Source organism: Haliotis rubra, unplaced genomic scaffold, assembly GCF_003918875.1.
Source record: "Haliotis rubra isolate DU_JTF1 unplaced genomic scaffold, ASM391887v1 Scf683, whole genome shotgun sequence".
In the NCBI taxonomy this organism is placed as follows: Eukaryota; Metazoa; Mollusca; class Gastropoda; order Lepetellida; family Haliotidae; genus Haliotis; species Haliotis rubra.
Window position 1 is genome coordinate 69,840 of NW_025767394.1, and position 27,514 is coordinate 97,353.

The following is a 27,514-nucleotide window of genomic DNA, read 5'->3' on the forward strand; positions in this document are numbered from 1 at the left end:
GTTAAGTCACCATGGGCAGCAATGCAGGCTTCAATGCGGCGGGGCATACTGATCAAAGAAGTTAGAAAGTCGTGGTCCATGCTGTCCCAATATCGACCACCTCTTCTTTCATTTCAGCAATATTTGTTAGATGTTTCTTATTGACACTTTCCTTCACATGTCCCTCAATATTTTCTATTAGATTTAGGTCAGGGCTATAGCTTGGCCAATCTAATAATGTCATATTTTGGGTCCGAAACCAGGCCTGTGAATGCTTTGAACGATGTTTTGGGTTGTTGTCCTGCTGGAAAATCCAACAATTTCCATAGAACACGTGAGCAGATGGAAGTAAATGTCCCTCGAGAATATCTGTGTACCGCTCACTGTTCATATTCCCTTCAAATACACAGAGGGGCATTGCCCCTAACACAGATATGCCACCCCACACGTTAAATTTCGGACTGTACTTTGGGCGCTGATACAAAGGTTTTTCAGTTTGTTTGGTCCAGAATATCAGTGTATTAGGAAACAGCCACACAGAACTTTGATCTGAGAAAATCACATTGTCCCAGTTAAAATTTCTATGCTGTAAGCACCAGTTCAACCTTTGCTCCTTTTGTTCAGGTTTCATGATCAATGATGGAATTCCTCTCCTTTTCTGCCAACCCACTGCATGCAGCTCAGTTCTAATTGTCTCCTTACAGACAGCCACAGTTCCTCTATCAATCATATCCAGCCTTAAGTTTTCTAAACTCCTTCGTTTGTTTTTAGAAACAAGAATAACAAGCCTCCTCCTGTCACCGACAGTCATTTTTCTGTGCCTACCTGCGCCTCCCTGGTGCTCAATGCCATATCCATTTGCAATATTTTTCAAAACATGATAAACAGTGGACAAAGGGATGCCTGTTCTACTTGAAATCACTTTAGCTGATCTGATGTCCTTGTTATTATACTCTAAAATCAACTTCCTCTTCTCTAAATCATCCATACTGAGGATCACTGAAAATGTCGTCTGCTAGCAAATAAAACAAAGGCGGATAACTCTTCACAAACTAATGGAAAAGGATTAACAGAGTTGTCTCTTGAATGAAACCAAGCACTTGATAGCTGGTCAAGGTTGTTTATACTAGAAATCCAATTAAACATATTCCTAAAATTCTCAATAATTTCTGGTCATACTAAAGAAATGATTGCTGTACTTATAATTCTGAAGTCCTAATTTGATATGATAAAATCTAAATCTTTAAATTCAAGGTCAGATCTGGGTTAGAATTGGTCTTCAGTAACCCATACTTGTCAAAAGAGGTGACTGACGGGGTCAGTCTCGCTGACTTGATGTTAAACAACAAAGAAACCAGATCCTTGTACGAAGATGATTTGTCAAACAGGTGTATTGAAGGAAAATTTGACTATCGAATCCTTTTGGATGGCTAATATAGCTGAACACCTCCAACAATTGGTTGACACGCTGACACGTCATCTTAGCCCAATTGCATAGATGGATGCCCATGCAGTTGATCACTGGATTGTCTGGTCCAGACTTGATTATTTACAGACCCCCATCATACAGCTGGAATATTGGCTGAATGTGACGTTAAGCAAGAAACCAACCAACCAAAATTGAACAAAGCTGCACACACTTCTATATTAGTGTCCCTCTCTTTCAATATCTCAATTGTCATTAACTCTTCCAAATATATAAACATATGATAATCTGCAGAGACAGAACTGGAACTCTACCGACCTCCTCAAAAGCACAGTCCAGGATGTTTCCAATGTACTCCGAACTGAGGATCTGATCTCTTAACACCCCTTCGCCCAAGCTGAAAAATTCAAACATTTTAATACTTTACAATGACAACAAACTGGAAATTGTCAATTTTTGACCAACATATTCATAGCTGTTTTGGTTTAAATCTACGGCCTTAATATACATGGGTCTGTCTCCCCACCTTTGACTATATCCGGCCTTGACAAGTGTCCGGACATCTTCTATAACCTGCCGTCTGCTACTGCTGCTGAGCTTGGCGCCAAGATGAACACGGTTCGCTTCATCCAGGAATTCCGGATCCAGTCTCCCAGAGTTACGACGTAGTTTCTCTAAAGAGAACTGAAACACATTTATTGTGCAAGAAATTAAATTCAGATATGAAATTACTTCATCATCTACATTGATCAGACATTGTTTGGAGGGGAAGTCTGTTACGTTTGCCAGATGAACTTTTATACATACAGCACCAGGAACTCATCAACCACCCCCAACTTCTTGTATGCTTGTATATACATGTCCAATCTCTCCTGCTCTGTACATCCCACTGGCTTCTAACTGTAATCCACTGTCACTGGCCTCTTCATGTAATCCCTTGTCATCACATTGTCACTGCTCAAATATCACACGTGCATGCGTAAGTGCATGCGTAAGTGCGTGCGTAAGTGCGTATATGACCCTGTTTTTTTCATACTTGCTTGACAACAAAACAAGAATCTGTATCGAAACGTCGCATCATCCAATAAAGAAGTTGTTCATCCATCAAGTTTGTCCTTATCTAACGTGGGCATGTTAAATTTCTCGGACTTGTTAGCCATACAGTACTAAGTAGTTACTAATATGAGTTCCCTTACTCTGTTTGACATGCAGACATCGCAACTCCATGCTTCAACAATGAACAGTGACAATCGTCATATGTATAATCATGGTAACTTTAAAGTATAAACTCAAAACTTATTACACCTAATAGTTTCCTCATCAGTTAGACAAATGTATTTCAGAGCCCTCGGCTGGTTGTTGCTTGAGTCGACATGTGAAAACAAACTCGTAAAGCATTTCACATTCTTCAGTACCTTTAAAGTTTGCCATATACACGTTTAGTGAGCGAATGGCGCAAAGGTGTGTCCAAGACACAGCCTGTATTACCTGTTGAATCATGTCCTCCAAGGAGTAGCCGGTAGTTCCGTCACTTGAGAAACCGCCTCCTACTTTAGTCACGTAGTTCAGCACAGCTTCTGGGTAATAACCTTCGTCCTACAATCACACACATACGTATATTTAGGCTGAGTGAGTGAGTTAAGGTTTCTAGTCACATCAGCAATATTTCAGCCATATAGTGACAAACAAGTGATACATTCATGACACATAAATCGAGAATATAAAAGGCAGTTGACGAACTACATTAAAAAACCCCAGAAAATCACAGATACAGATGTGAAACTAGCATATTAATGTAAAACCATAGACAATACAACATATTAAACAAGCTAACAGATCATCAACAAGTACAACATCATCAAGGTAGATCACCATACTAAGGACCAAGGGACCTAAGGCAAGTGAGTGTGTGAGTGAGTATGGGTTTATGTCGATTTTGGCAATATTAAACCAATATCACTGCGGGAGACACCAGAAATGGGTTTCACACATTGTACCCATTTGGGGATATGGTTCGATTCACCAAATACATGAGTGAACGGTAACAGGACTTGTCTTAAGTCATTTTGATTTGCTACACTACCAACTCTGAGCAATCAGTCGTATATATTCAGAGGGATGTAGGAAGTGAAAATCAACAAGGAGTTATGAATTTGCGTTTAACACATGCTCACATTAAGAAATATGCATGAACAGGTACCGGTATATGAATGAATGTAGCAAGTTGTACTATTGTTGACATAAACAGTTTTTTAATCACTACCCAGTTATTACTGTAATCGTATATATTTTCACATGGTTCAATTTTCGCGTAAAGTTCACAAAAGGCCTGTTAGCGTAGTTGTTGTTTCGCGCATTTCAAACACCTGAGTGATGGTATCCATCACAACGTTTTCACAACCGATAGTCATGGAATGATCAAAGCTACATTGTGTTAAGGAATAACCGGTAGGCGAACATCTGGAGTTCTTGACATTGTTTGATCACATAGTTTGTAAACATGGACCGGGAATAATTGCTTTGATGTTGTCATATTTCGCTTGGTATGATTATTGGCGCACAATCTTTTTGCGCTAAAAGTGCGAAAATTAATCCCACGTGAAAATAACTACGGAAACAGTATTTGTTCTTGTTTATCATAAGAACCCATGTTCGACACAGAAAACTTACACTGAGCCAACTAGGCCTTATTTGGTTGGTTGCTTTGTTGTTTATACCGCACTCGGCAATATTTCAGCTATATGGCGGCGGTCTGTAAATAATCGAGTATGGACCAGATCAACAGTGATCAACAGCATGAGCGTCAATCTACACAATTTTGATATATACGATGACGTGTGTCAACCAAGTCCGCGAGCCTGACCACCTGATCCCGTTACTCGCCTCGTACGACAAGCATAGTCACCTTTTGTGGCAAGCATGGGTTGCTGAAGACCTATTCTAACCCGGATCTTCACAGGTTTAAGATGAGGTGAGGTGAAATGCGCCAAGGTGAGGGAGTGAGTTTAGTTTAGTTTTATGCTGCACTCAGCAATATTCCAGCTATATGTTGGTTGTATCAACTATGCAATTGGGATATGTATCAGTTCGTAACGTTGAGGACCCGGGTTCAAAATTCCCCACATGAGTACAATGTTTGAAGCCCATTTCTGGTATTCCTTGCCGTGATATTGCTGGAATATTGCTAACAGTGGATGCAACCATACTCACTCGGTCACTGTTATCACACAAAGATACTTATCAATATCTGATGACTATTTACAAACTATAGCATACATCTTAAAAACACTTTTGCATTTCTCTTTCTGCAGAGTATAGATGAGAGTGTCAGCACCACAGTGGAACCAACATTACCTTAAAGTGCTCCACTTGGATGTCATCTCCTCGTTTAGAAAGTTTGGTTCCATCCCTAACCAAACAACAAACATTTATCCATCAGAGTTTGTACATTTGATAATAAATTGTATATTTATATACTTAGCCTATCTCACGGTATGCACCTCTCTTCTTCTTCTATGACCATGTGTGGAAATGTGCTGTAGGCTAAGTCGAATCAAATCTTACTGGCCTCTGACCCGCCCTGACCTCTGCCCCCACTCCGACATCAGCACCTGTCAGTCATCTCCGTAAGCGTGCAGCTCGCTCAGATGATCATGTGACTACCTGTGCCTGTCATTCTCGTCTTGGAGCTTCCAGTAATCTGTGATGTGGGGCAGGTCGGATGGGTATCCATCGCGTGAAATAGGATAAGTATATAAATATACAATTTATTATAAAATTTACAAATTTTTAAATTTATCCTATCTCACGGTATGCACAATCCCACGGTTGGTAGGAGGGCCGCAGATTACCCCGTCAATACGCATTAAACGGGGAGCGCCGCATAACCCCAAGGAGGCCAGGAGAAAGCACCAACTCCCGATATGCAGACTCCAAACTTGAGATGGGTTTCTTGTAACCCCTTGGCTTACACAGCACAAAAACTCTAGGGAGTGGGCGCTCCCGAATTAATATGGTTTTCAGCCGCAACTTTTGACAAGCAAAAGGACACAGTTTGGCAAGTAGGCCCTGCCGCCGCCCAACGAATTTATCAGGTGACCCCAGTGAACTAAAGGCGAAGACCTTAATCTGGACAGTCCCTGCTTCGAAACTACCCCCCACAGACACACGCTGGTAGGCGGTGAAAGGGGGAATGGCTCTGTTGCTCAACTAGTTTAACGTTCAGAACCAATCTCCCTAACTTACCAAGGTGAGAAAGGACTTAGGAGCAGAACGCTTCGAAAACCATGTAGGTAATCGGAAATCAACACTTTACTGATGTAATTGCTCGGAGAGTAGAGGTCAGTAAGTGTCGATCATCTCTGCATGTAGCACAAGACTGGCCTCACAGTCTATTAAGTCATAACTTATGACAGTGCAGACACGCCCTATTCCCATAGGTGTGAATATTCTAATCCCAATGGAAAAAAGTACCAAGACATGGATAACATCAATATCTTTTATTATGAACAGAGCAACACCGACCAAAGAATTGCTTTATCTGAGAACACGGGCCGATGACAATTGCTGCGCCAGGACCAAGGGGCAGAATTGATGTAGACCTTCCACGTCTGTAACCGATAGGTCCCTCAGGTAGTGTGAAGCAAACACTGTATCGGATCTCCAAAAACAGCCCTCCATGATGGACTGCAGGGAACAATTTCTAGTTTAGTTTTACGCCGCACTCAGCAATATTCCAGCTATATGGTGGCGGTCTGTAAATAATCGAGTCTGGACCAGACAATCCAGTGATCAACAGCATGAGCATCAATCTGCGCAATTGGGAACCGATGACATGTGTCAACCAAGTCAGCGAGCCTGACCACCCGATCCCGTTAGTCGCCTCTTACGACAAGCATAGTCGCCTTTTGTGGCAAGCATGAGTTGCTGAAGACCTATTCTACCCCGGATCTTCACGGGCCACAATTTCTGTGAAGAGCCATGGTGGAGGCAAGAGCTCGAGTCTACTCAAGGTAGTACTGGAGACTTCCGATGTGGAGGCAGTAGACAATGGAATGAACAATCTCTTACGCAGTCTGCGGCGATCCTGTGAGGCAGCTAGGTAAATCCTTAATGCACGCACCGGGCATAAGGACAGATCCTCAGTGTCATCTGGGCCCAAGTTAGTGGACAACGGCGGAATCGTGAATGTGCGATCTGGCTGTCCTGGTAACTGATTCTTGGCGAGAAAATCCCATCGCAAACCAAGGAAATTCTCGCATGTCTAGAGGTTTCAAACCGCACCCGAGAAACATCAAGAGCATGCAACTCGGAAATACGGTCAGCTGTAGCCAAGGCCAAGAGAAAGAAGGTCTTAAAAGGAGACATGTTCGAAATCTTTCTCCTCCAAAGATTCGTAATCAGCTGACGTGAGATGAGCAAGTACAATGGAAAGATCCCAAGTTGGAGGCCGGAATTTCCAAGATTGGTCAGCCAGTTTGTAAGACCGGAGGAGAGACTGGAGTTCAGGGACAGTGGACACCTTCACACCCGAGGCCGCTGCAATAACAGTGTTAAGAGCAGCCAGGTAGGTAGATAGTGTAGAACCTTTGAGTTTTCTGGAGGTTTGTAGATGTTGAAGGTACTCTGCCACCATCTGCGGGGAGGGCGTAGTGGGGGATGAGACGCCCTTCTTCCTGCAATACGCTTCGAAATTCTTCCATTTGTCATCGTAGAGTGACCTCGTAGAAGTACGATGCGCTGTAGAAACGGCAGTAGCCACCCGTTTAGAAAAGCCCTTTGCCGTTAACAACCGATGTATATGCGCCAAGCGTGCCTATGGAGCGTCAACGGGGACCAATGCAGCTGATCAGAGTGCGGATGTAATAGGAGATCGGGTCGAACGCGAAGTGGTACAGGATCTGGTTCGGCTAGGTCTTGAAGGTTTACAACCAGCTTCTGGGCGGGACCAAACGCAGAGTCATCCTCTGGGTTGCGCGCAGTTTCACTAATATGCAAGGAAGAAGGGTTACTGGCGGAAACGCATAAGCGTTCAGGTCCTCGCACGGAATGGCTAGAGCATCGAGGTCCCAAGCCAGAGGGTCCGGAATCGGTGACACAAACCGAGGCAGCTGATGGTTGAATCGGATGGCGAAGAGATGTCAATGGAAGACAAGGGGTCTGGAACACCTGAGGATGTAATCTCCATTCCATTGGAAAGGGACGACTCGGCCGGGACAGAGAATCTGCGATGACATTCTTCACCCGGAATGTGGTTGGCTCGGACTAAGATGTTGAGAGAGTCCACCAGATCGAAGAACTGTTGGGTCCACTGGAGCAGTTGAGTAGACCCCGTGGACCCCTTCTGTTGATATGCCAAACCACCGCTGCGTTGTCCGATCGGATCATGAGGAAAGTTGCTCGTAGGACATCCTGCCAGTGACTGATTGCAAGAATCACTGCCCTGAACTCTGCCAAAGGATCCCTTTCAAAGAAAGGAAGCAGTAGAACCCACACGCAGGTCCAGATTGACAGGAACATAACGGGCTAGTCGTCGCCGACGCAACGATTCCTCCACCTGCAAACGTTGGAATTCCAACAATTCCACTGACACTTGTAAATGAGCATCTTGACCAACTCTGTTGGCGACATCTCTAATCGCCCCCGTTGAAAAGAGACCTGCCAGACCACGGCTGCCGAAAGAGATCAGTACGAGACCGATCCTCCCATGAAGTGCAAAGGCCCCCTGCGACGCACAGCTGTGACATACGAAAAGAAGTGAGCCAACTGATCCAGAATGGTCTGAAATTGCTCTTGCAACAGGACCATAGCCGCTGGAATATACACTTGTTGATGGGACGTAGCATGTGCAACCGACATAGCCACTGCTTCGGTAGTCGTCAACACCATGTTGTGTGGCGCCATAATCTTCCTTATGACACCATCCAGATTCAAAAGCTCACAATCCTCCACCAGGACGGCAAGTAGGCTTTCTGTTTAGTTCCCAGCAACGTAATATCATCATGCACCGGAGGGGAGACAATCAGCGTAGAGAAACCATGCACATGAGCAGATGCCAAATTGAAGCGAGGTGCCGCGAACCCATCCTTAACCTTCCTCAGGTTACCAAAAGCCTCATCCAGAGATGCTGCCAATTGAGTAATTCACAGTCGAGGTGGGAACTTGATGGAACCGAAATCACCTTGCTTCATATCAAAACAGGATAATAAATCCGCCGATCAACTACTACACTGTAAACAGAGGCTATTGGCAATCCAAATGAGTAGTTGAGGTGTGTCAACAGCATCCACGCTACCATCCGACAGTGCCGTACCATCAGAAGAAGGAGATGGCGTCGTCGAACGACGCACCTCCGCTAAAAGTGGAACTGGATTGGTCGAAGGACCCGATGACTGAACAGCAGCGGAAGTTGGTGGCGCCTGATGCCGTAATGCTCATGCTACCGCTAGCACAATGGCGTCAAAATCGAAACCTCCGACACCAGATTCCAGGATACCGGGAAAATAGGTCTCACCACCGATCCCGTTGTAGGAGGAACTGACGAAACAGACGCAGACACTACTGGATGACGAGGCACCTCACTGAGAGCAGACGGACACCCAGCTGACTGAGGCACACCCCCATGAGGCAACAAACCCGTAGGGTCCCTGACATTGGACACAAAAGCTAAGCTGATTGGACCAAGCGCCGAACTAGACACATGAGAATTGAGCGCTGAACCCTGAGGAAGCTTAAAACCAAATGCCCCATGAGTCAACCTTGAAGCCAGTGAACTATGAGTAAGCGAAGCACGAACCCCGTGAGTAAACGCTGAACCAGGAGCCCCTTTGGAGCAAGCATCGAACCAGGAATACTGTGAGTAAGAGCCAAACCAAAGCCTCCATGAATACGCGCCAAACTGGGAGCACAGGGATTAGGCCCGAACCCGGGAGCACCGGGATAAAGCGCCCAACCGGGAACACCGGGATAAAGCGCCGAACCGGGAACACCGGGATAAAGCGCCGAACCGGGAACACCGGGATAAAGCGCCGAACCGGGAACACCAGGATAAAGCGCCGAACCGGGAGCACCTGGATAAAGCGCCAAACCGGAAACACCGGGATAAAGCGCCGAACCGGGAACACAGGGATAAAGCGCCGAACCGGGAACACCGGGATAAAGCGCCGAACCGGGAACAACGGGATAAAGCGCCGAACCGGGAACACAGGGATAAAGCGCCGAACCGGGAACACCGGGATAAAGCGCCGAACCGGGAACAACGGGATAAAGCGCCGAACCGGGAACACCGGGAGGAAGCGCCAAACCAGAGGCACACAAGAGCGCCGAACAGGAAGCAAGTGGCGCTCTGAATGACATCATGGGATCGGTAACAAGCGGTGCTCTACCAACAGGTAACTGTCCTGATGTAAGCGGTGCTGGAACAGCAAACGACACACTAGAATAACACGTTCGTCCATAACCCAACCGTACATGATAAAGGATAGATGTGGAAAAAGGCACTCTAGGAATCATTGACACACCTGTCAACCCCACCGGAGGATGAGAGAGCGCCGCACCGAAACCATCCACTGCACCCGAAGCAATTGACACATTCGACACAAGCTCCGAATGGAAAGCGCCGCACTGCAAGGAAGTGTCACTTGAGATGTAATGCTAGTAGTCACACCAAGCGCCGCTCGAGAAACCCCCACCTCAGGAACAGAAGTGCACTGAGGAATAGGTATCACTGAAGAGGGACAGGTTTGAAGAGAAGACGTAGACAACACGACAACCCTAGGTGGTGAACAGTCTTTTAAAGTGATGGGGCTAGACGCATGCGGCCGGAAAAGTTGATGTAAATTTTCAATGAGGTAAGAATCCTGACGCCTCCCTTAGGAAATCTTCAGCAGGCGATAGGGACTTCGAACGTTGGACTGCAGTTTTTCTTCTGGCGTTCTGTCTTAGAAGCGTTTATGCACAGAAGGACCCTCAGCTGGTTGGCGGCGATCCTGTCTGACATGCGTCTACAAGCTACCCGGCAATATTCAGAAAAAGCATCATCGTTGAGGTCTGCACAAAAAGTGCAACGTTGAGACCACTCATAACGTCCTAAACAATCAACACATAAAGCATGTGGGTCTGCCACCGAGAAGTTGCTGTTGCATTTATCGCAATGTTTGCGCTTTATAGCACTATTGCGATTCGATTTTCACATTGTAGAAACACAATCAAACTTTCTTAGGGACAAGCACACATCCACACGACGTAGCGACAAAAAGAGAATGACAGGCACAGGTAGTCACATGATCATCTGAGCGAGCTGCACGATTACTGAGATGATTGATAGGTGCTGATGTCGGAGTGGGGGCAGGGGTCAGGGCGGGTCAACTTAGCCTACAGCACGTTTCCACACATGGTCTTAGAAGAAGAGGAGAGGTGCATACCATGAGATAGGATAAGTTTAAAAATTTGTCATTTCAAGAATATGTTCTTGTGAAAACTGCATGATCAGCATAATGCATTAGCATAGGCTAATGAATGTCAGTTTCCAAGTCAGGTTTTGCAGCCAACAGGGAATCTTTACGCCATACAACTTCTGTTCATTATAATCGATGCAAATATATCTGGCACAATACATTGTTTACAGGTCTATAAATATGGAAAGATGCTATAAATAGCCATGCTGTCATGTAAGTCTGAAGAGCCAGAGAAATTCTCTGCTCAGTAGGTGAGTGAGTGAGTGAGTTTAGTTTTACGCCGCTTTTAGCAATATTCCAGCAATATCACGGCGGGGGACACCAGAAATGGACTTAACACATTGTGCCCATGATGGGAATCGAACCCGGCGTGACGAGCGAACGCCTTAACCACTAGGCTACCAGTAGGTGTGGAAGTGATGACGATACTTTGAAAACAAACCCAGGATGGTGACGGATGAATCCCCATATGGCAAACAACAACACAATGTTAACAAGGTAGACAAGACATGTTCAAGACATTGTAGCAACTCACTTGTTGAGAATGAGAGGGAGGTGAGCAAATCGGGGAGGATCCCATCCAAATGATTTGTACAGTAACAGATGTTTGGGCGTGGAGGTCTGCCATTCCTAAACAAACAAAGGCAGTACCATGACATCCAACATTCACATCAAGACACCTTATCACTATCCTGACAATAATCCAATTTTAACATAGTCACATCTTAACCTCATATCACAATATCCAAATCCACACGGTGACATAATCTCATACCATGACAAACAACAGTCATCAGAACATGACATATTCCCCCGGCCCCAACATCTTTGAAAGAATAAATCATCTGACAGTTACTTAAAGTCCAGCTTGATTTTACACTAAGTGCAAATCGTTTCCATGGAAATCATGACAAAAATAAATGACAAAAAACTGCAAATAGCAAAAGGCACCAAAAGCCTATCCCTCCCTTATGAGACTAAGTCCGAATCGTTTCCATGGAAACTCAGAAAATAATAAATCACAAAAATCTGCAAATAGCAAAAGGCACCACTTTGGGATCTGCCTCACATATCTGCCAAGTTTTGCTGAGAGATATTAAGAAGTTTTCCAGTTGTGCTCCGGAAACGAAACCCACCCCTTCCTTTTGAGACTAAGTCTGATTCGTTTCCATGGAAACCGGGGAAAATAAAAATGCCAAAAATCTGCAAATAGCAAAAGGCACCAATTCAAGTTCTGTGTGATATATCTCCCAAGTTTTGTTGAAAAATATTGAACGGTTCTTGAGTTATGCTCTGGAAACGAAGCCCACCCCTCACTTTTTGGACTAAGTCTGAATCGTTTCCATGTAAATCGGGAAAAATAAAAATGCCAAAAATCTGCAAATAGCAAAAGGCACCATTTAAGGTTCTGTTTGATATATCTACCAAGTTTTGTTGAAAAATATTTAACGGTTCTTGAGTTGTGCTCCGGAAATGAAGCCCATCCCTCTTTAAGACTAAGTCCAAAACGTTTCCATGGAAACCGAGAAAAATAAAAATGATAATAATCTGTAAATAGCAAAAGGCACCACCTTAGGTTATGTTTGACATATCTACCAATTTCTTTGAGTTATGCTCCGGAAACAAAATGATTACGGACGGACAGACGAGGCGACGACTATATCCCCCCGCATTACATGCCATGGGGATAATAACAATCTTATACCATGACATTCAATCTTCACACTATGACATACATATAGAGAACATCATACTAGTGCATTTGGATGTTTTGTATTAAACGAAAAGATGTCATGGGAGCAGAGAAACATTAAGTTCGAAGTTACATGGGTCAGTGCCACCCAGTCATCACACCATTGCATCCCTTCACTACACCCACCATGACATTCAGTCACCCCAGCATGACATCCAGTCACAACACCATTGCATCCAGTCATCATACCATGGCATCCAGTCATCACACCATGGCATCCAGTCATCACACCATGACATCCAGTCATCACACCATGACATCCAGTCATCACACCATGGCATCCAGTCATCACACCATGACATCCAGTCACCACACCATGACATCCAGTCATCACACCATGACATCCAGTCATCACACCATGACATCCAGTCATCACACCATGGCATCCAGTCATCACACCATGACATCCAGTCAGTCATCACACCATGACATCCAGTCATCACACCATGACATCCAGTCATCATACCATGACATCCAGTCATCACCACCATGACATCCAGTCACCACACCATGACATCCAGTCATCACACCATGACATCCAGTCATCATACCATGACATCCAGTCACTACACCATGACATCCAGTCATCACACTATGGCATCCAGTCATCACACCATGACATCCAGCCATCACACGATGACATCAGGTCATCACACCATGGCACCCAGTCATCACACCATTGCATCCAGTCACCCGTCATGGCATCCAGTCATGACATCCAGTCGTCCACACCATGGCATCCAGTCATCACACTCACCATGGCATCCAGTCATCCACACCATGACATCCAGTCATCACACCATGGCATCCAGTCATCACACCATGGCATCCAGTCATCACACCATGTCGTCAGCATCCATGTCATCCGTCATCACCCACCATGGCATCCAGTCATCCACACCATGGCACCATGGCATCACAGTCATCAGTCACACACCATAGCATCCAGTCATCACACCCACCATGGCATCCAGTCATCACACCATGGCATCAGTCATCACATCATGGCATCCAGTCATCACACCACACCATGGCATCCAGTCATCACACCATGACACCATGGCATCCAGTCATCCAGTCATCACACCATGGCATCCAGTCCAACGCATCAGTCATCACCATGGCAGTCATCACACCATGGCATCCAGTCATCACACCATGGCATCCAGTCATGGCATCATGGCATCCAGTCATCACACCATGGCATCCAGTCATCACACACCATGGCATCCAGTCACCACACCACCATGGCATCCAGTCATCACACCATGGCATCCAGTCATCACAGCATGGCATCCAGTCACAGCATCCAGTCATCACACCATGACATCCAGTCACCACACCATGACATCCAGTCACCCACCATGACATCCAGTCCCGCACCATGACATCCAGTCATCACACCATGGCATCCAGTCATCACACCATGGCATCCAGTCATCACACCATGGCATCCAGTCATCACACCATGACATCCAGTCACCACACCACGGCATCCAGTCACCACACCATCATCCCACCACCATGAGATCCAGTCATCACACCATGACATCCAGTCACCACACCATGACATCCAGTCATCATACCATGGCATCCAGTCATCACATCATGGCATCCAGTCACCACACCATGACATCCAGTCATCATACCATGGCATCCAGTCACCACACCATGGCATCCAGTCACCACACCATGACATCCAGTCATCACCCACCAGCATCCAGTCATCCCGCACACCATGACATCCAGTCACCACACCATGACATCCAGTCACACCCACCATGGCATCCAGTCATCACACCATGACATCCAGTCATCACACCATGACATCCAGTCATCACACCATGGCATCCAGTCACCATGACATCCAGTCATCACACCATGGCATCCAGTCATCACACCCACCATGACATCATCAGTCACCACCATGACATCCAGTCATCATCACACCATGACATCCAGTCATCACACCATGACATCCATCATCACACCATGTCATCCACACCCACCATGACATCCAGTCATCACGCCCACCATGACATCCAGTCATCACCTGCCATCCACCATGGCATCCAGTCATCATACCATGACATCCAGTCATCCCACCATGACATCCAGTCATCACCCATGACATCCAGTCATCACACCATGACATCCAGTCACCACACATCATGTCATCATGACATCCAGTCATCACACCATGGCATCCAGTCATCACACCCACCATGACATCCAGTCACGCACACCATGACATCCAGTCATCACCCACCATGACATCCAGTCATCACACCCATCCAGTCATCACATCCCATCATCCAGTCCCACCATGACATCCAGTCACCACACCATGACATCCAGTCATCACACACCATGACATCCAGTCATCACACCATGGCATCCAGTCATCACCCACCATGGCATCCAGTCATCACACCATGACATCCAGTCATCACACCATGGCATCCAGTCATCACACCCACCATGGCATCCAGTCATCACACCATGACATCCAGTCACGTACCAGTCAGTCATCCCACCATGACATCCAGTCACCACACCATGACATCACACCATGACATCCAGTCAGTCATCACACCATGGCATCCAGTCACCCACACCATGACATCCAGTCATCACACCCACCATGGCATCCAGTCATCACACCATGACATCCAGTCACCACACCATGACATCCAGTCATCACACCATGACATCCAGTCATCACACCCATGGCATCCAGTCCAGTCACCACACCATGGCATCCAGTCATCACACCATGGCATCCAGTCATCACACCATGGCATCCAGTCATCACACCATGGCATCCAGTCACCACATCATGACATCCAGTCATCACACCATGGCATCCAGTCACCACACCATGACATCCAGTCATCACACCATGACATCCAGTCACCACACCATGACATCCAGTCATCACACCATGACATCCAGTCATCACACCATGGCATCCAGTCACCACACCATGACATCCAGTCATCACACCATGACATCCAGTCATCACCCATGACATCCAGTCATCACACCATGACATCCAGTCACCACACCATGACATCCAGTCATCACACCATGGCATCCAGTCATCACACCATGGCATCCAGTCACCACACCATGACATCCAGTCACCACACCATGGCATCCAGTCACCACACCATGACATCCAGTCATCACACCATGGCATCCAGTCACCACACCATGACATCCAGTCACCACACCATGACATCCAGTCATCACCATGGCATCCAGTCATCACACCATGACATCCAGTACACCATGACATCCAGTCATCACACCATGACATCCAGTCATCACACCATGACATCCAGTCATCACACCCATCCAGTCACGTCACACCATGACATCCAGTCATCACACCATGACATCCAGTCACCACACCATGACATCCAGTCACACCATGACATCCAGTCACCACACCATGACATCCAGTCCATGGCATCCAGTCACCACACCATGACATCCAGTCACCACACCATGACATCCAGTCAACTGACCATGACATCCAGTCATCACAGCCATGGCAATATCCAGTCAATACTGCCATGACATCCAGTCACTTCACTCATGACACCCAGTGGGGATTGAACCCATGTCATCAGTCATCACACCATGACATCCAGTCAGTCACACCATGACATCCAGTCATCCACACCATGACATCCAGTCACCACACCATGACATCCAGTCATCACACCATGACATCCAGTCATCACACCATGACATCCAGTCACACACACCATGACATCCAGTCATCACACCATGACATCCAGTCATCACACCATGACATCCAGTCATCACACCATGACATCCAGTCATCACACCATGACATCCAGTCATCACCATGACATCCAGTCATCACACCATGGCATCCAGTCATCACACCATGACATCCAGTCATCACACCATGACATCCAGTCACCACACCATGACATCCAGTCATCACACCATGACATCCAGTCATCACACCATGACATCCAGTCATCACACCATGGCATCCAGTCATCACACCATGGCATCCAGTCATCACACCATGACATCCAGTCATCATACCATGACATCCAGTCATCACACCATGACATCCAGCCATCATACTAACACTGTCCAGTACTGACTACAACATGAACACACTTGTGTTATCGGAATGTTCACACAACTTACGTCTCCTCGAAGAACATGAGTGATCCCCATATGATGATCATCTACCACATTGGCAAAGTGGTATGTAGGAAACCTGTCACTTTTAATGAGAACCTAAAACACAAAAAATACAACCATTCATATAATTCCAGTCATCAAAAGAAAAAAAATTGATATTTATATATACTAAGCAAAGGAAAAGTCAGTTTGGAATTTTCCTTCGCAGAAACGTATAACTGTAAACTCATTTAATGTTTTGATTGTATATTTTTTACATCTCCAACTTTACCTGAGCAAAGACATTCCTTTCCAAACTCAGAATGGAACCCAGGAAATGGTCTCAAAGACGCAACCTGATCTCGGAGATGGTACGGTGTTCTCCATGTTTTTCATGCAACTCATGCTGCACATGCTGTTCTCAAGGACCAGCCCTATCACATGCACCCCCAAACCTGGTTGAAACATTCACATTACAATGTCAGCAGGATGCCCCTTTTCACGACAACTCAGAGGAACCAGGCGCTATGAAGACTTGAAGCTGGCCACACTGCACAAGCCGTTGCCAATCACTTCCAGGTCAACGTTCGGACCATCTACAGGCTGCAGCAACATTTCCGGGCCACCAACACCACAAATGATCACCTCCTGTACTGGCAGACTAAGGGTGACCACAAGACACAAGACCGCCATGTTGTGCGATAGCATGTACAGAATCCCTTCATGCAAGCATCCGAAACAGCACGCCAGACAGTGGGAACACACGGAAGACCAATCATTACTGATACAGTACGCCGACGTCTTAACAGCGGGAACCTCCATTGCCGTAGACCTTACCGTGGACCTATCCTAACCCCTCGTCATCAGCGTGAACGTTTACAGTTTGCCCTACAACACCAAAACTGGTGATACAGGCAATGGAGAACTGTTCTGTTTACAGATGAGAGTCGGTACTGCATATCAACTGCAGATGGCAGAACAAGAATATGGCGACGACATGGCCAGCATTACTCAGACCAATGTGTTATGGAAAGAGACTCATGGGGAGGTGCAAGCATCATTTTATGAGGTGGAATAGGCCTGAACCAGAGAGTGGGTCCTGTGGTGTTCCAGAACCTTGGTCCAGGAAGAGGAGGCAGCATCACAGCGGTGCGCTATATCGACCAAGCTTTCAGACACCACGTCATACTACATTTCGCACATCACCGGAACAACATTTTCCAGCATGATAACACCCGGGCCCATATTGCCAGAGCTACACGGGACTTCCTACAGCAGAACGGTGTCAACATTATGCAGTGGCCAGCTCTTAGTCCTAATTTAAACCCAGTTTAACATCTTTGGGATGAAATTCAGAGGAGACTGAATAATGTCATAGAAAGGCCGAACACATTCAATTTATTGCGCCAGGCCTTTCTCAGAGTGAAGTTCAAGGTGCCAATGGCCATCATCAATCAATTGGTGCACTCCATGAATAGATGCTGTGCTGCAGTTATTGCCGCTCGTGGTGGTCACACTAGATACTGAAGTCAAGAGTCTGAATGGACTGCAAACGTTCACGTAATGTCTTGGAATTGTGCTGAGTTATTCATTCATATGTCAAGATATTGTACACAAAAAATGTTTTTGATCCGCTTATTATGTCCATTTCTGTAATGATTTGATTACAGTACCTATCTAATTTTGAATTCGAACTGATGTGTTTTTTTGCTGATGAGTATAGTTTTGTTAAGTTATGTAACAGTTAGAGAGTGAGCATAGATTTAGTCAAATTTTGAAACACACAAGCAATGTGTATCTTTTCAGAACATCTCCCTGACACTTTTCCCTATGAATAAAGGAAGATGTGGTGATGTTCCTCACCGGATCCCCCTCAGCATCGGCTAAGTTGTGCGACGTACGTCCTTTCAGCAGATCATCCCACGGCTCTGCTACGTCTTCAAGCTACAACAGCAGCATAAAACTTACTTCCGTAGCACTGATTAGGTCATCAGACAGTATTCTGTTAAGAAACTTTACACATTTCTGCAAGTCAACAGTTACCTACACGAACTCATATATTCATCATGGATCTTAAACTGACAAATATTAACTGTGTCCACAGCAAAACACTGTATTCTGGTGAGTCCAGGGCCCCGTTCCTCAAAGTGATCGTAGCACTACGACAGTCGTAAGTCTATGTTAAAGTATAAGTTACGATCATCTTAGCACTATGGGGCCCAGAAGTCATTTAAATTTTTTCTTTCTAATAACGCTCAAATAAACATATCATTTCTCTTTTAAATCAACAATATCAAGTGGAAGCTGCAGTGGCTGAGCGGGTTAGGCAGCTGACTGTGTGCTGGCAATTAGGTGGATGACTCTGAGGGTGTGGGTTCGAATCCCAGATGGGACTGGACCCATCAAAAGTACTAGAATTGGTACTTAACTGAAAAAGTGTAATCCCAAATATAACATATGTAACAATATCAAGGGTCATGTCACTGATAGGTCCTGAATTGAAACGACAAATCACAGGATTCTGCTGTGCCCAAGGGATGCAACTCTGCATAGCTAATCATGTAACAACTGAACCCGGTATAAAATTAACCCTTTTGCATCTTGAACCTATTTTCTCCCTCACCTTTAACCTGATAACATAGGGTGTATTTCTTGCTAACTTCTCCTTGACTTCTGAACTTGACCACTGGCGACACCTATTGTCATATCTCGGGGTCTCCCCTCTGCGACCAGCTTCTACGAACTAGTTCCAGTCTTCTTGGCGTACAGAAACAATGGTATGCACTCTCATTCTGTAACAGAAATATTCTGCTTTACACAATTAGCATGATAATAAACAATGATTTGTTTATCAGATCTGTAAACTGTGAGAGGTCACTCATTCGCGTGACTGCCTGACCACGTACAGGGAAATTCTGCATGTCACACAAAAGCGATGTCTAAAAGTCTTATTAAGAAAATAATGAAACATAATTTGGTACTGTCATTGATAGTTGTTCAACTTAATGAATGACATAAATGAAAACGTAAAAATCAAATCAAATAGTTAAATTTTGATGACAATGTGCAAAATTTGAAGATTTTTAACAGCTAATTTCTCTTACATGCATATTTTTCAGAAAGTATTTTCTGAAAGCTCATTCACCCTGGAACCAAAATATATATCCAGCTTTCAAGACACATGAAGATTTTTAACAGCTAACCTGTTTACATTGTGTTGAAACATTTTTAGCTCATTCACCCTGGAACTTGCGTGAAGCCGTCTCTTCAAGCAACTGGGGAACACACGCAACTGGGGAAGCAATAAGATATCGAGCAATGGAATAACAACAAAACAAGACTTAATGCATTGTATCAACAGGAGATAACATAAGGTTTGTTTGTAGCATTTCCTGGATTGGCGTCATGTGCTTCAAATATGGGAAAATATGAGTTACTTCCCTTTATTTCATGATCAAAGCAGTACTGAATGCCCTCACATCTTTAATTACAATCCAAGCTTGATAATATTTGGGTTCTTACAGATTATCAGCCATCAAATTCAAGGCTTTTTAAGGTGATTTCCAAGGCAGAATTAACAATTTTAAGGAACTATACAAACACATAACACATAAGTAGTTGAATACAGGCGAGGTTGGTCAGATGTGGGACTGACCATCAGAGGGAAATAACTCTCAGCTACATTACTGTTCTGGGAAAGTTTTGCTTCACAATGGAGATTAGCTCAAACATATTGTCATTGCAAGGTATTTATATTAAGTATTAGTTTCCTGTAAAATTATAATTTGACAAGTTTTGCTAGATTAAGGGCATTTTTAGGACAAATCACTAGCAATTAGAGCCTACTCATGGCTAAATTGAATTTAGGTCCCTTTTAGAGTAAAATGTCTAAATTTCAGGCTTTTTTCATCCTCAATAATATCCAGGGAATACATTTATCGGGCCGAGGCGTAGATGCATCCAAGGTCCAAGTGGCGATTTATTTGAACATATAGCCTCGAGGATGGGAATTGTCCTGTGTAAACCCTGGTGTAGATATCTCCGTGATCAGTATTGTGGAATCTGTCTATACAGGGCCATCATGAGACTGTTAGACAACCGATTCTGACCGCGATAAACATTAAGACAGATTCTGTATGCTCTAGGGTGTTTCTACTTACTTGAATAAGCACTTTGATGCTTTCTTGGTAGAGCTCAATTCTTTCAGACTGAAAAGATACGTAAAGAATGACAATTAACATTCCTCAAATGTAAGTACAACTCATACACATTACAGTGAGTGAGTTTAGTTTTACGCCGCACTCAGCAGTATTCCAGCTATGTGGCAGCGGTCTGTAAATAACCGAGTCTGGACCACATAATCCAGTGATCAACAGCATAAGCATCGATCTACGCCATTGGGATATGATGACATGTGTCAACCAAGTCAGTGAGCCTGACCTTCCGATACCATTACGACATGCCTCTTACGACAAGCATGGGTTGCTAAAGATGTTTTTCGAACATTCAGACATCTCATACCTGTTTGTATGGACCATAGTTACCGCCTTGGCTGGGCCCTGAAAATTAATAGACACTGATATACCGGATATAATAGAAGATAAAATATTCAAGATTACACAATATTTGCAAACATCCAGTATTGACAGAAAACAACGTTTAAGAGACTGCCAAGACCCAACAGAAATATTCCCTCCAAGCACCCAGACAAATATACAAAAGAGTCAAGGTCACCCACATGTCAAATATATCTTCATGAGTCGACAAAACATACTGACTCAACTCCTTGGTTTGCTAAAGTGTTTTTTAACTTCTATTATCCAAAAGCATTCTTCCAAATATTTTAATCAGTGCATGTGTAAGTGCTTGGGCGAGATGACCCGTGAAGATCCGGTTAAGAATTGATCTTCCGTAACCCATGTTTGTCATAAGAGGTGACTAACGGGATAGGGTGGCCAGGCTCGCTGACGATGTTGACACAATGACACATGTCATCGTATCCCAATTGTGTACATCCAGACTCCACTGCATACAGATCGCAGCCATACAGCTGGAATATTGCTGAGTGTGGTGTAAAATTAAACTCACTCACTCACTTGAATGAGACATTTCTTACCTACCTTCATCAGGCGAGATACCTGCCCAGGATAGCATTTCTTCCAGCTTTTCGGTTGCCCTTGGTACTAAGCGGGTCTGAAACACAGCACCAACCTGTCATAGTCACAAAACAATTTTCAAACAAACATTGTAAATGGAAAGTTGTTTCTGAAAAGTCTTTCCAAAAAGTTATGTCCAGAAAAAACAGCCATGAAAAACGTAACTAATGGTGAAAATGTGATTTACCTGATCTCAGGGGCGGTCTGATGCAGACCTAAAGTAGTGGCTTCAATGTTCGCTCGTCATGCCGAAGACCCAGGATCGATTCCCCAAATGTGTGGTGCCCATTTGTGGTGTCCCCCGGCGTGACATTGCTCGAACTTTGCTAAATGCAGTGTAAACCTAAACTCACTCACCTGATCTGTGTCTTCGATTCGAAGCAGAAACTTTCCTCCTGGGTTTGATTTCGCGAACAAATAGTTGTAAAGTGCCGTCCGGAGGCCGCCAAGATGCAGCATCCCGGTGGGACTTGGGGCAAATCTCACCCGAACACATCGTTGATGATGCAGTTTCCGTGCGGTGTGTAATCCGCGTCTAAGGCGAACGGTTAGTCTCGTCACAGGCCATGCGCCCGTGAGCGCTGCCATTTTGGATTAGACAGATAAATACGGTTCACTTCCAAAACGGCACTATGAACAAAATGGCCATTAAAAATTATTGACAATAACTCAATTAAACTGTTTAGTAGACCTATTTATTAATTTTAAATTACGCAAAGGTTCTGTATATATCACTTTGTTATGGTTTTCGGACGCTCTAGAATATTGGTTTGGTTTTCTTGATTACCAAATGAACAATTTTACAACATGTTGTTAAAGTATTAAAAACGACTTTAAATATATAAAACACAATTAAGCCATCATTCGAGTATTTCCAATGTGCGTGACCAAACCCTCTTTGTAAATACTGCAGTTCCGAAAACCAATGATTCGACGATGTTTACCAGGTTTCATATTACTAGTATATTCATATCAGACCACGGTTGCTATTGTAATAGGTTTCTCTGCCCAGTGATAGTTGAAGTTGGCTATAGAAGGGTGTATGACCTTGCGTTGTGTACTCTTTTTAATGTGGTGATGGTAAAGCAGCCAACTTCAAGTAGACTCTATGAATCAGGCCTCATTGCTGGTAAAAAACATAACAAATAGAAAAGAGAAACTCAATAATTTATTTACAAAAAACTAAACCTATCCTAACCTAACCACCTAACCTAATCTATACCTAACAATCTAGCCTAACCCCAAACCCTAATGAGACATGGCTCTGATTTCAGAGCCTATGTCCAAAACAAATATATATCTTAATTTCCTATATAACCAAAACAAAACTATATACTTGGTCTGGATTACCAGGACTCAAGCAACTAAAATAAATGTCCTCACCTCTGGTGAACCAGTGGACTAAAGACAAGGAGTGCTATGAAGCTACTCCCTTTATGTGGCTAGAGGCAGGCAGTGCATGTGCTGCACATGCCAAACAAACCACACCAACCTGCCAGGTGTGTGGTTATATTAACCCAACCCCACATAGAACTCAAACTTTACCCCAAATATCCCAAAGTACCACACTATATTAGGAATACGACTGGCCAAGTCGCCTAGCTGCATTCACTGTAGCCTTGCTCCAAGGCTGTACTGAAGGCAAACCCCATGGATGTACAGTGATTCTATCCTTTAAACAAGCAAGTCGAGATAAGCGGATTCCAGTCTGTTAGAGGCATATATATATATATTTTAGAAATTATCATTTAAACTATTAATAATTACCGTAGAGACTAGAGTCTACATTCACTGTGCAAAGTTGCACAGCTGAAGTTGAGCAAGAATACAATGATTATTGGTTACATGGTTTCCCCAAGTGGTCAGCATTGGTCTGGCGTCATTTTCAGGCATTCATCCCATGGACAGCATGAACATATTCAAAGCGTCCATATTTATGTCCATATATTGCTCACCATGACTGATTGATTGTTGTTTAACGCCGCAATCAGCAATATTTCAGCAATATGGCGGCGGTCTGTAAATAAACTGGACCAGACAATCCAATGATCAACAGCATGAGCATCGATCTGCGCAACTGGGATACGATGACATGAGTCGACCAAGTCAGCGAGCTTGACCATCCGATCCCGTTATAGTCGCCACTTGCGACAAGCACGGGTTCCTGAAGACCAATTCTAGCCCGGATCTTCAAGGGTCTGCTGATCGAGAAAAATTACGAGATCTTAGGCTTACGAGAGCTTTGTGAAACGGGGCCCTGTGTAGTAACGACTTGACCTGAGATTATAACGATTTGATTGGATAACCGATGACCTCTCAATTAGGTCACATTCTGACGTAACTATTTTTTCATTCTTAACAAACACGTGAATTCATTCATTCTACAACTTAAATGCATAGTGGGAATGTAAACATTGCGAACGTTGCCGTGTCGCTGTTTAATTGTGAGTCGAACTGAGACATTATATCCGTCGAAAAACATAAACGCAAAGTTTTCACCAGTGATGGTAGCCGAGTGAAGCAACTGAAAACTACGAAACGGGGTGGTAAAACGGAGCAGTTTAATGTAGGAGTCTGTACGAGGCGATGACAACTGACATGCATCGTGACGTCATTACAGTGTGACGTCATGCAAATATTGTACTACAGTACAAAACTCTTCCGCAACCTCTTTATGAAACCGGTTTCGGTTTGAAACCAAATTATAACAAAAAATACGCTATTTTGTCAGTTTAAAGCATGTAAGAAGTGGGTAATAAATAAAATACCACACTCGGTCTCATTACTTACGAATTATACGAAACTCGCTTTCGCTCTGTCAGATCCCATAGGAAGGACACTCGTTTCGTATAATTCGTATGTAATGAGACCTCGTGTAGTATTCTCTATAACTCACTCACTAACAGCATTGTTGTCGAATCGTGTAATGACGTCACAAAATATTGTTGACGTCATTTTGGCACTCCGGCGCAGTGATACTTCGTCTTAGTCCAGTCAAAACGTAAATCTAACGTTTATAAAGTTTTGAGATAATCGAAAAACACTGTTTCTTTTTTTATGTGCAAACGTAACACCTTGAGTTTTCAACCATAACTTTGCATCATTATTTACTGTGAAAGCAAACGTGTTTGGCATCTCAATTCCACAGGGTTAGGCCTGGATGAAACATCCGAGGTTTTGCATCAAGTCTATTATTAAATAGGATATTTTGAAAAACAGGTAATTTCACGTAAATGTATTCAAATAACAATTAAACAGGAAGAAGAGGCGGTGTGATGTCTGTTCAACGAGCCAGAACCATTATTGCATTATCAAATACAACGTTAAACAAGAATAAGATCATTATATGGTCCAAACCCATTTGCATGACATGTTTTATCGGTGTAAGAAAATACTAAATGGACCACTTATTCATGACATGGCCCAAGGCCCATTTGCTTGACATGTTTTATCGGTGTCAGAAAATACTATACTGTATTAATGGACCACTTATTCATGACTGCTGTACAGTGATTAATTGTATTGGACCCTATTCATTCAAAAAATCCATCTCATTTACAGTATCGTCTCTAAAGACTAGGGGTGGGTATTGCAGAGAATTTTCATATTGCAATATATTGCGATGCGAAAGCATTTATTGCGATATGTATTGCAATATATTGCAAGAGGTATTGTTAAACAAAAAACTACTTATAATCAAGTAAATGCTTGATTTATAAAGCATGAACACAACAAAATCACTATGCTTGATTACGCTTTAATAAAAACTCTTAATCATGACAAAATAAATATGTAAATAGTATTTGGCACAAATGAAACAAGGAAATATCCGAAGATATTACGAGTGTTACGAAATTTTCCGAATGCAAGTCAAAATACCGGTTTCCGATCAGCGTATCGCAATGCGTATCGTTTTCATGTCTGAACCGGTAAATACCGGTAAACCGGTCATATTGCACAGCCCTACTAAAGACGTCTCACCATACAGTCGGGGCCCTGTATCTCACCATCAGTCAAACTCCGCTAAATGAGCAAACATTGCTACAAAACCTTTGTATTAAATATGAAGAATGGAACGAATTACATTTGTAACACTTGTTTTGTATCAACTCTGATTACTTAAGTCTCTGAAACGTATTGGGCACAACCCTGTCAGTGTATGTACAGTAGATACCTTCTCCAAAAACTAATAACTGATAGAAGACAAAGGAATGAACCGTTAGGACATATGGTCCAGTCACCATATTTCAACGGTGATAAGCCTCTCATAATTATCTCACCTCACCCCCTCCCCTGTTGTCATTGATGCGCATATTGCACCTGTATGCATCCATACATTAGGGTTAGGTGAGGTGAGGTGAAATTGGGTTTAACGTCGTGCTTTAGAATATTTCGCTCATATGACGACGTGCATGCGTGTGTATGTGTATGTGCGGCTGCTTGTACTAGCCCAGACTTAAGCTGGTTTTATAGTGCTAGCCCACTGAGATACCATGCCGCAGTGAAACATGAAACCCCCATTCAGACACAATATACTGACTCCGAGCCGACCAGTCCTTGTTGTACTCATTAATGCCGAACGCTAGGCAGGGACCAACAAGTACCATATTTTAACGTCTTTTGGTATGACGCGGTCGGGCATTTATTAGGGTTAGGGGGTGGTGGGGTAGCCTAATGGCTAAAGCGTCGGCTCGTCACGCCGAACACCCGGGTTCAATTCCCCACATGATTACAATGTGTGGAGCCCACTTTCTGGTGTCCCCCGCCGTGATATTGCTGGAATATTGCTAAAAGCGGCGTGAAACTAAACTCACTCACTCATTCATTAGGGTCAGGTACTGTCTCTGTCTCACTCATATCGCTCATTGCAACATGTACATTGTCGCTGACTTGGTTACATTTTAGAAAATATATTAGCACCCGTTCCTAATAAACATATAACCATGATAACAGGCTTGATTTAATGATGTGCAACCTACTGTTACTGTGTGAAACCTCGGGTAATAACCCTTTGCAAGTTCTAAATGCTTAAATCATAATAGTGGGTAAGTGAGTTGGGTTTTACACTGCTTTTAGCAATATTCCAGCAATATCACAGCAGTGGACACCAGCAATAGGATTCACACATTGTACCCATGTTGGGAATTTAGCCCGGGTCTTCGGCATGACATGCAAACGCTTTAACCACTAGGCTACCCCACTGCCCCCCGATTTCCATGTAGCCATGTCTTGTCAATGTCTTGAAATGGCAATAATTCAATGATGCTTACTGAAGATGAACGAGCAAATGCTTAAAATAGTATTTGTTTACGTTAGTTTCCGATACAGTTGGTGATTGGAAAGAGAGTTGAGTCGTGCCCATTTAATGTGAATGTTTCACCTTTAAACAGTTAAGCACGATGGCGGATTTGGCAACGTACTGGAGGAAACCGGATGTCGGCATGTCGCAAAATGTTGGATGACGTAAGTAATGTTGTATAATGCTTGATACAGTAATATCAGTTTAAATTGTTCAATGTTTATAGCGTCTTGATTTACGCCTCCAAGTTTTAGATGTAAAATAATTTTGAAA

The 27,514-nt window shown here is 44.0% G+C and overlaps 1 protein-coding gene and 1 long non-coding RNA gene across 2 annotated transcripts in view; one reads left to right on the forward strand and one right to left on the reverse strand.

Moving 5' to 3' along the window:
- Positions 1-22,596, reverse strand: part of LOC124258123 (probable glutamate--tRNA ligase, mitochondrial) — a 30,217-nt gene extending 7,621 nt beyond the window's left edge. The window contains 13 exon segments of the mRNA XM_046692192.1: positions 1,724-1,802; positions 1,932-2,089; positions 2,894-3,001; positions 4,760-4,814; positions 11,396-11,490; positions 16,811-16,903; positions 18,650-18,730; positions 19,410-19,524; positions 19,526-19,578; positions 20,947-20,994; positions 21,308-21,345; positions 21,907-21,979; positions 22,300-22,596. Coding sequence (XP_046548148.1) covers positions 1,724-1,802; positions 1,932-2,089; positions 2,894-3,001; positions 4,760-4,814; positions 11,396-11,490; positions 16,811-16,903; positions 18,650-18,730; positions 19,410-19,524; positions 19,526-19,578; positions 20,947-20,994; positions 21,308-21,345; positions 21,907-21,979; positions 22,300-22,530 — 1,227 coding nt within the window. The 5' untranslated portion in view covers positions 22,531-22,596.
- On the forward strand, positions 3,683-27,299 carry LOC124258126. The gene is made up of 3 exons (XR_006893504.1): positions 3,683-3,836; positions 17,472-17,479; positions 27,288-27,299. It is a non-coding gene; the product is annotated as an uncharacterized LOC124258126 (long non-coding RNA).
- The last annotated feature ends 215 nt before the right edge of the window (positions 27,300-27,514 follow it).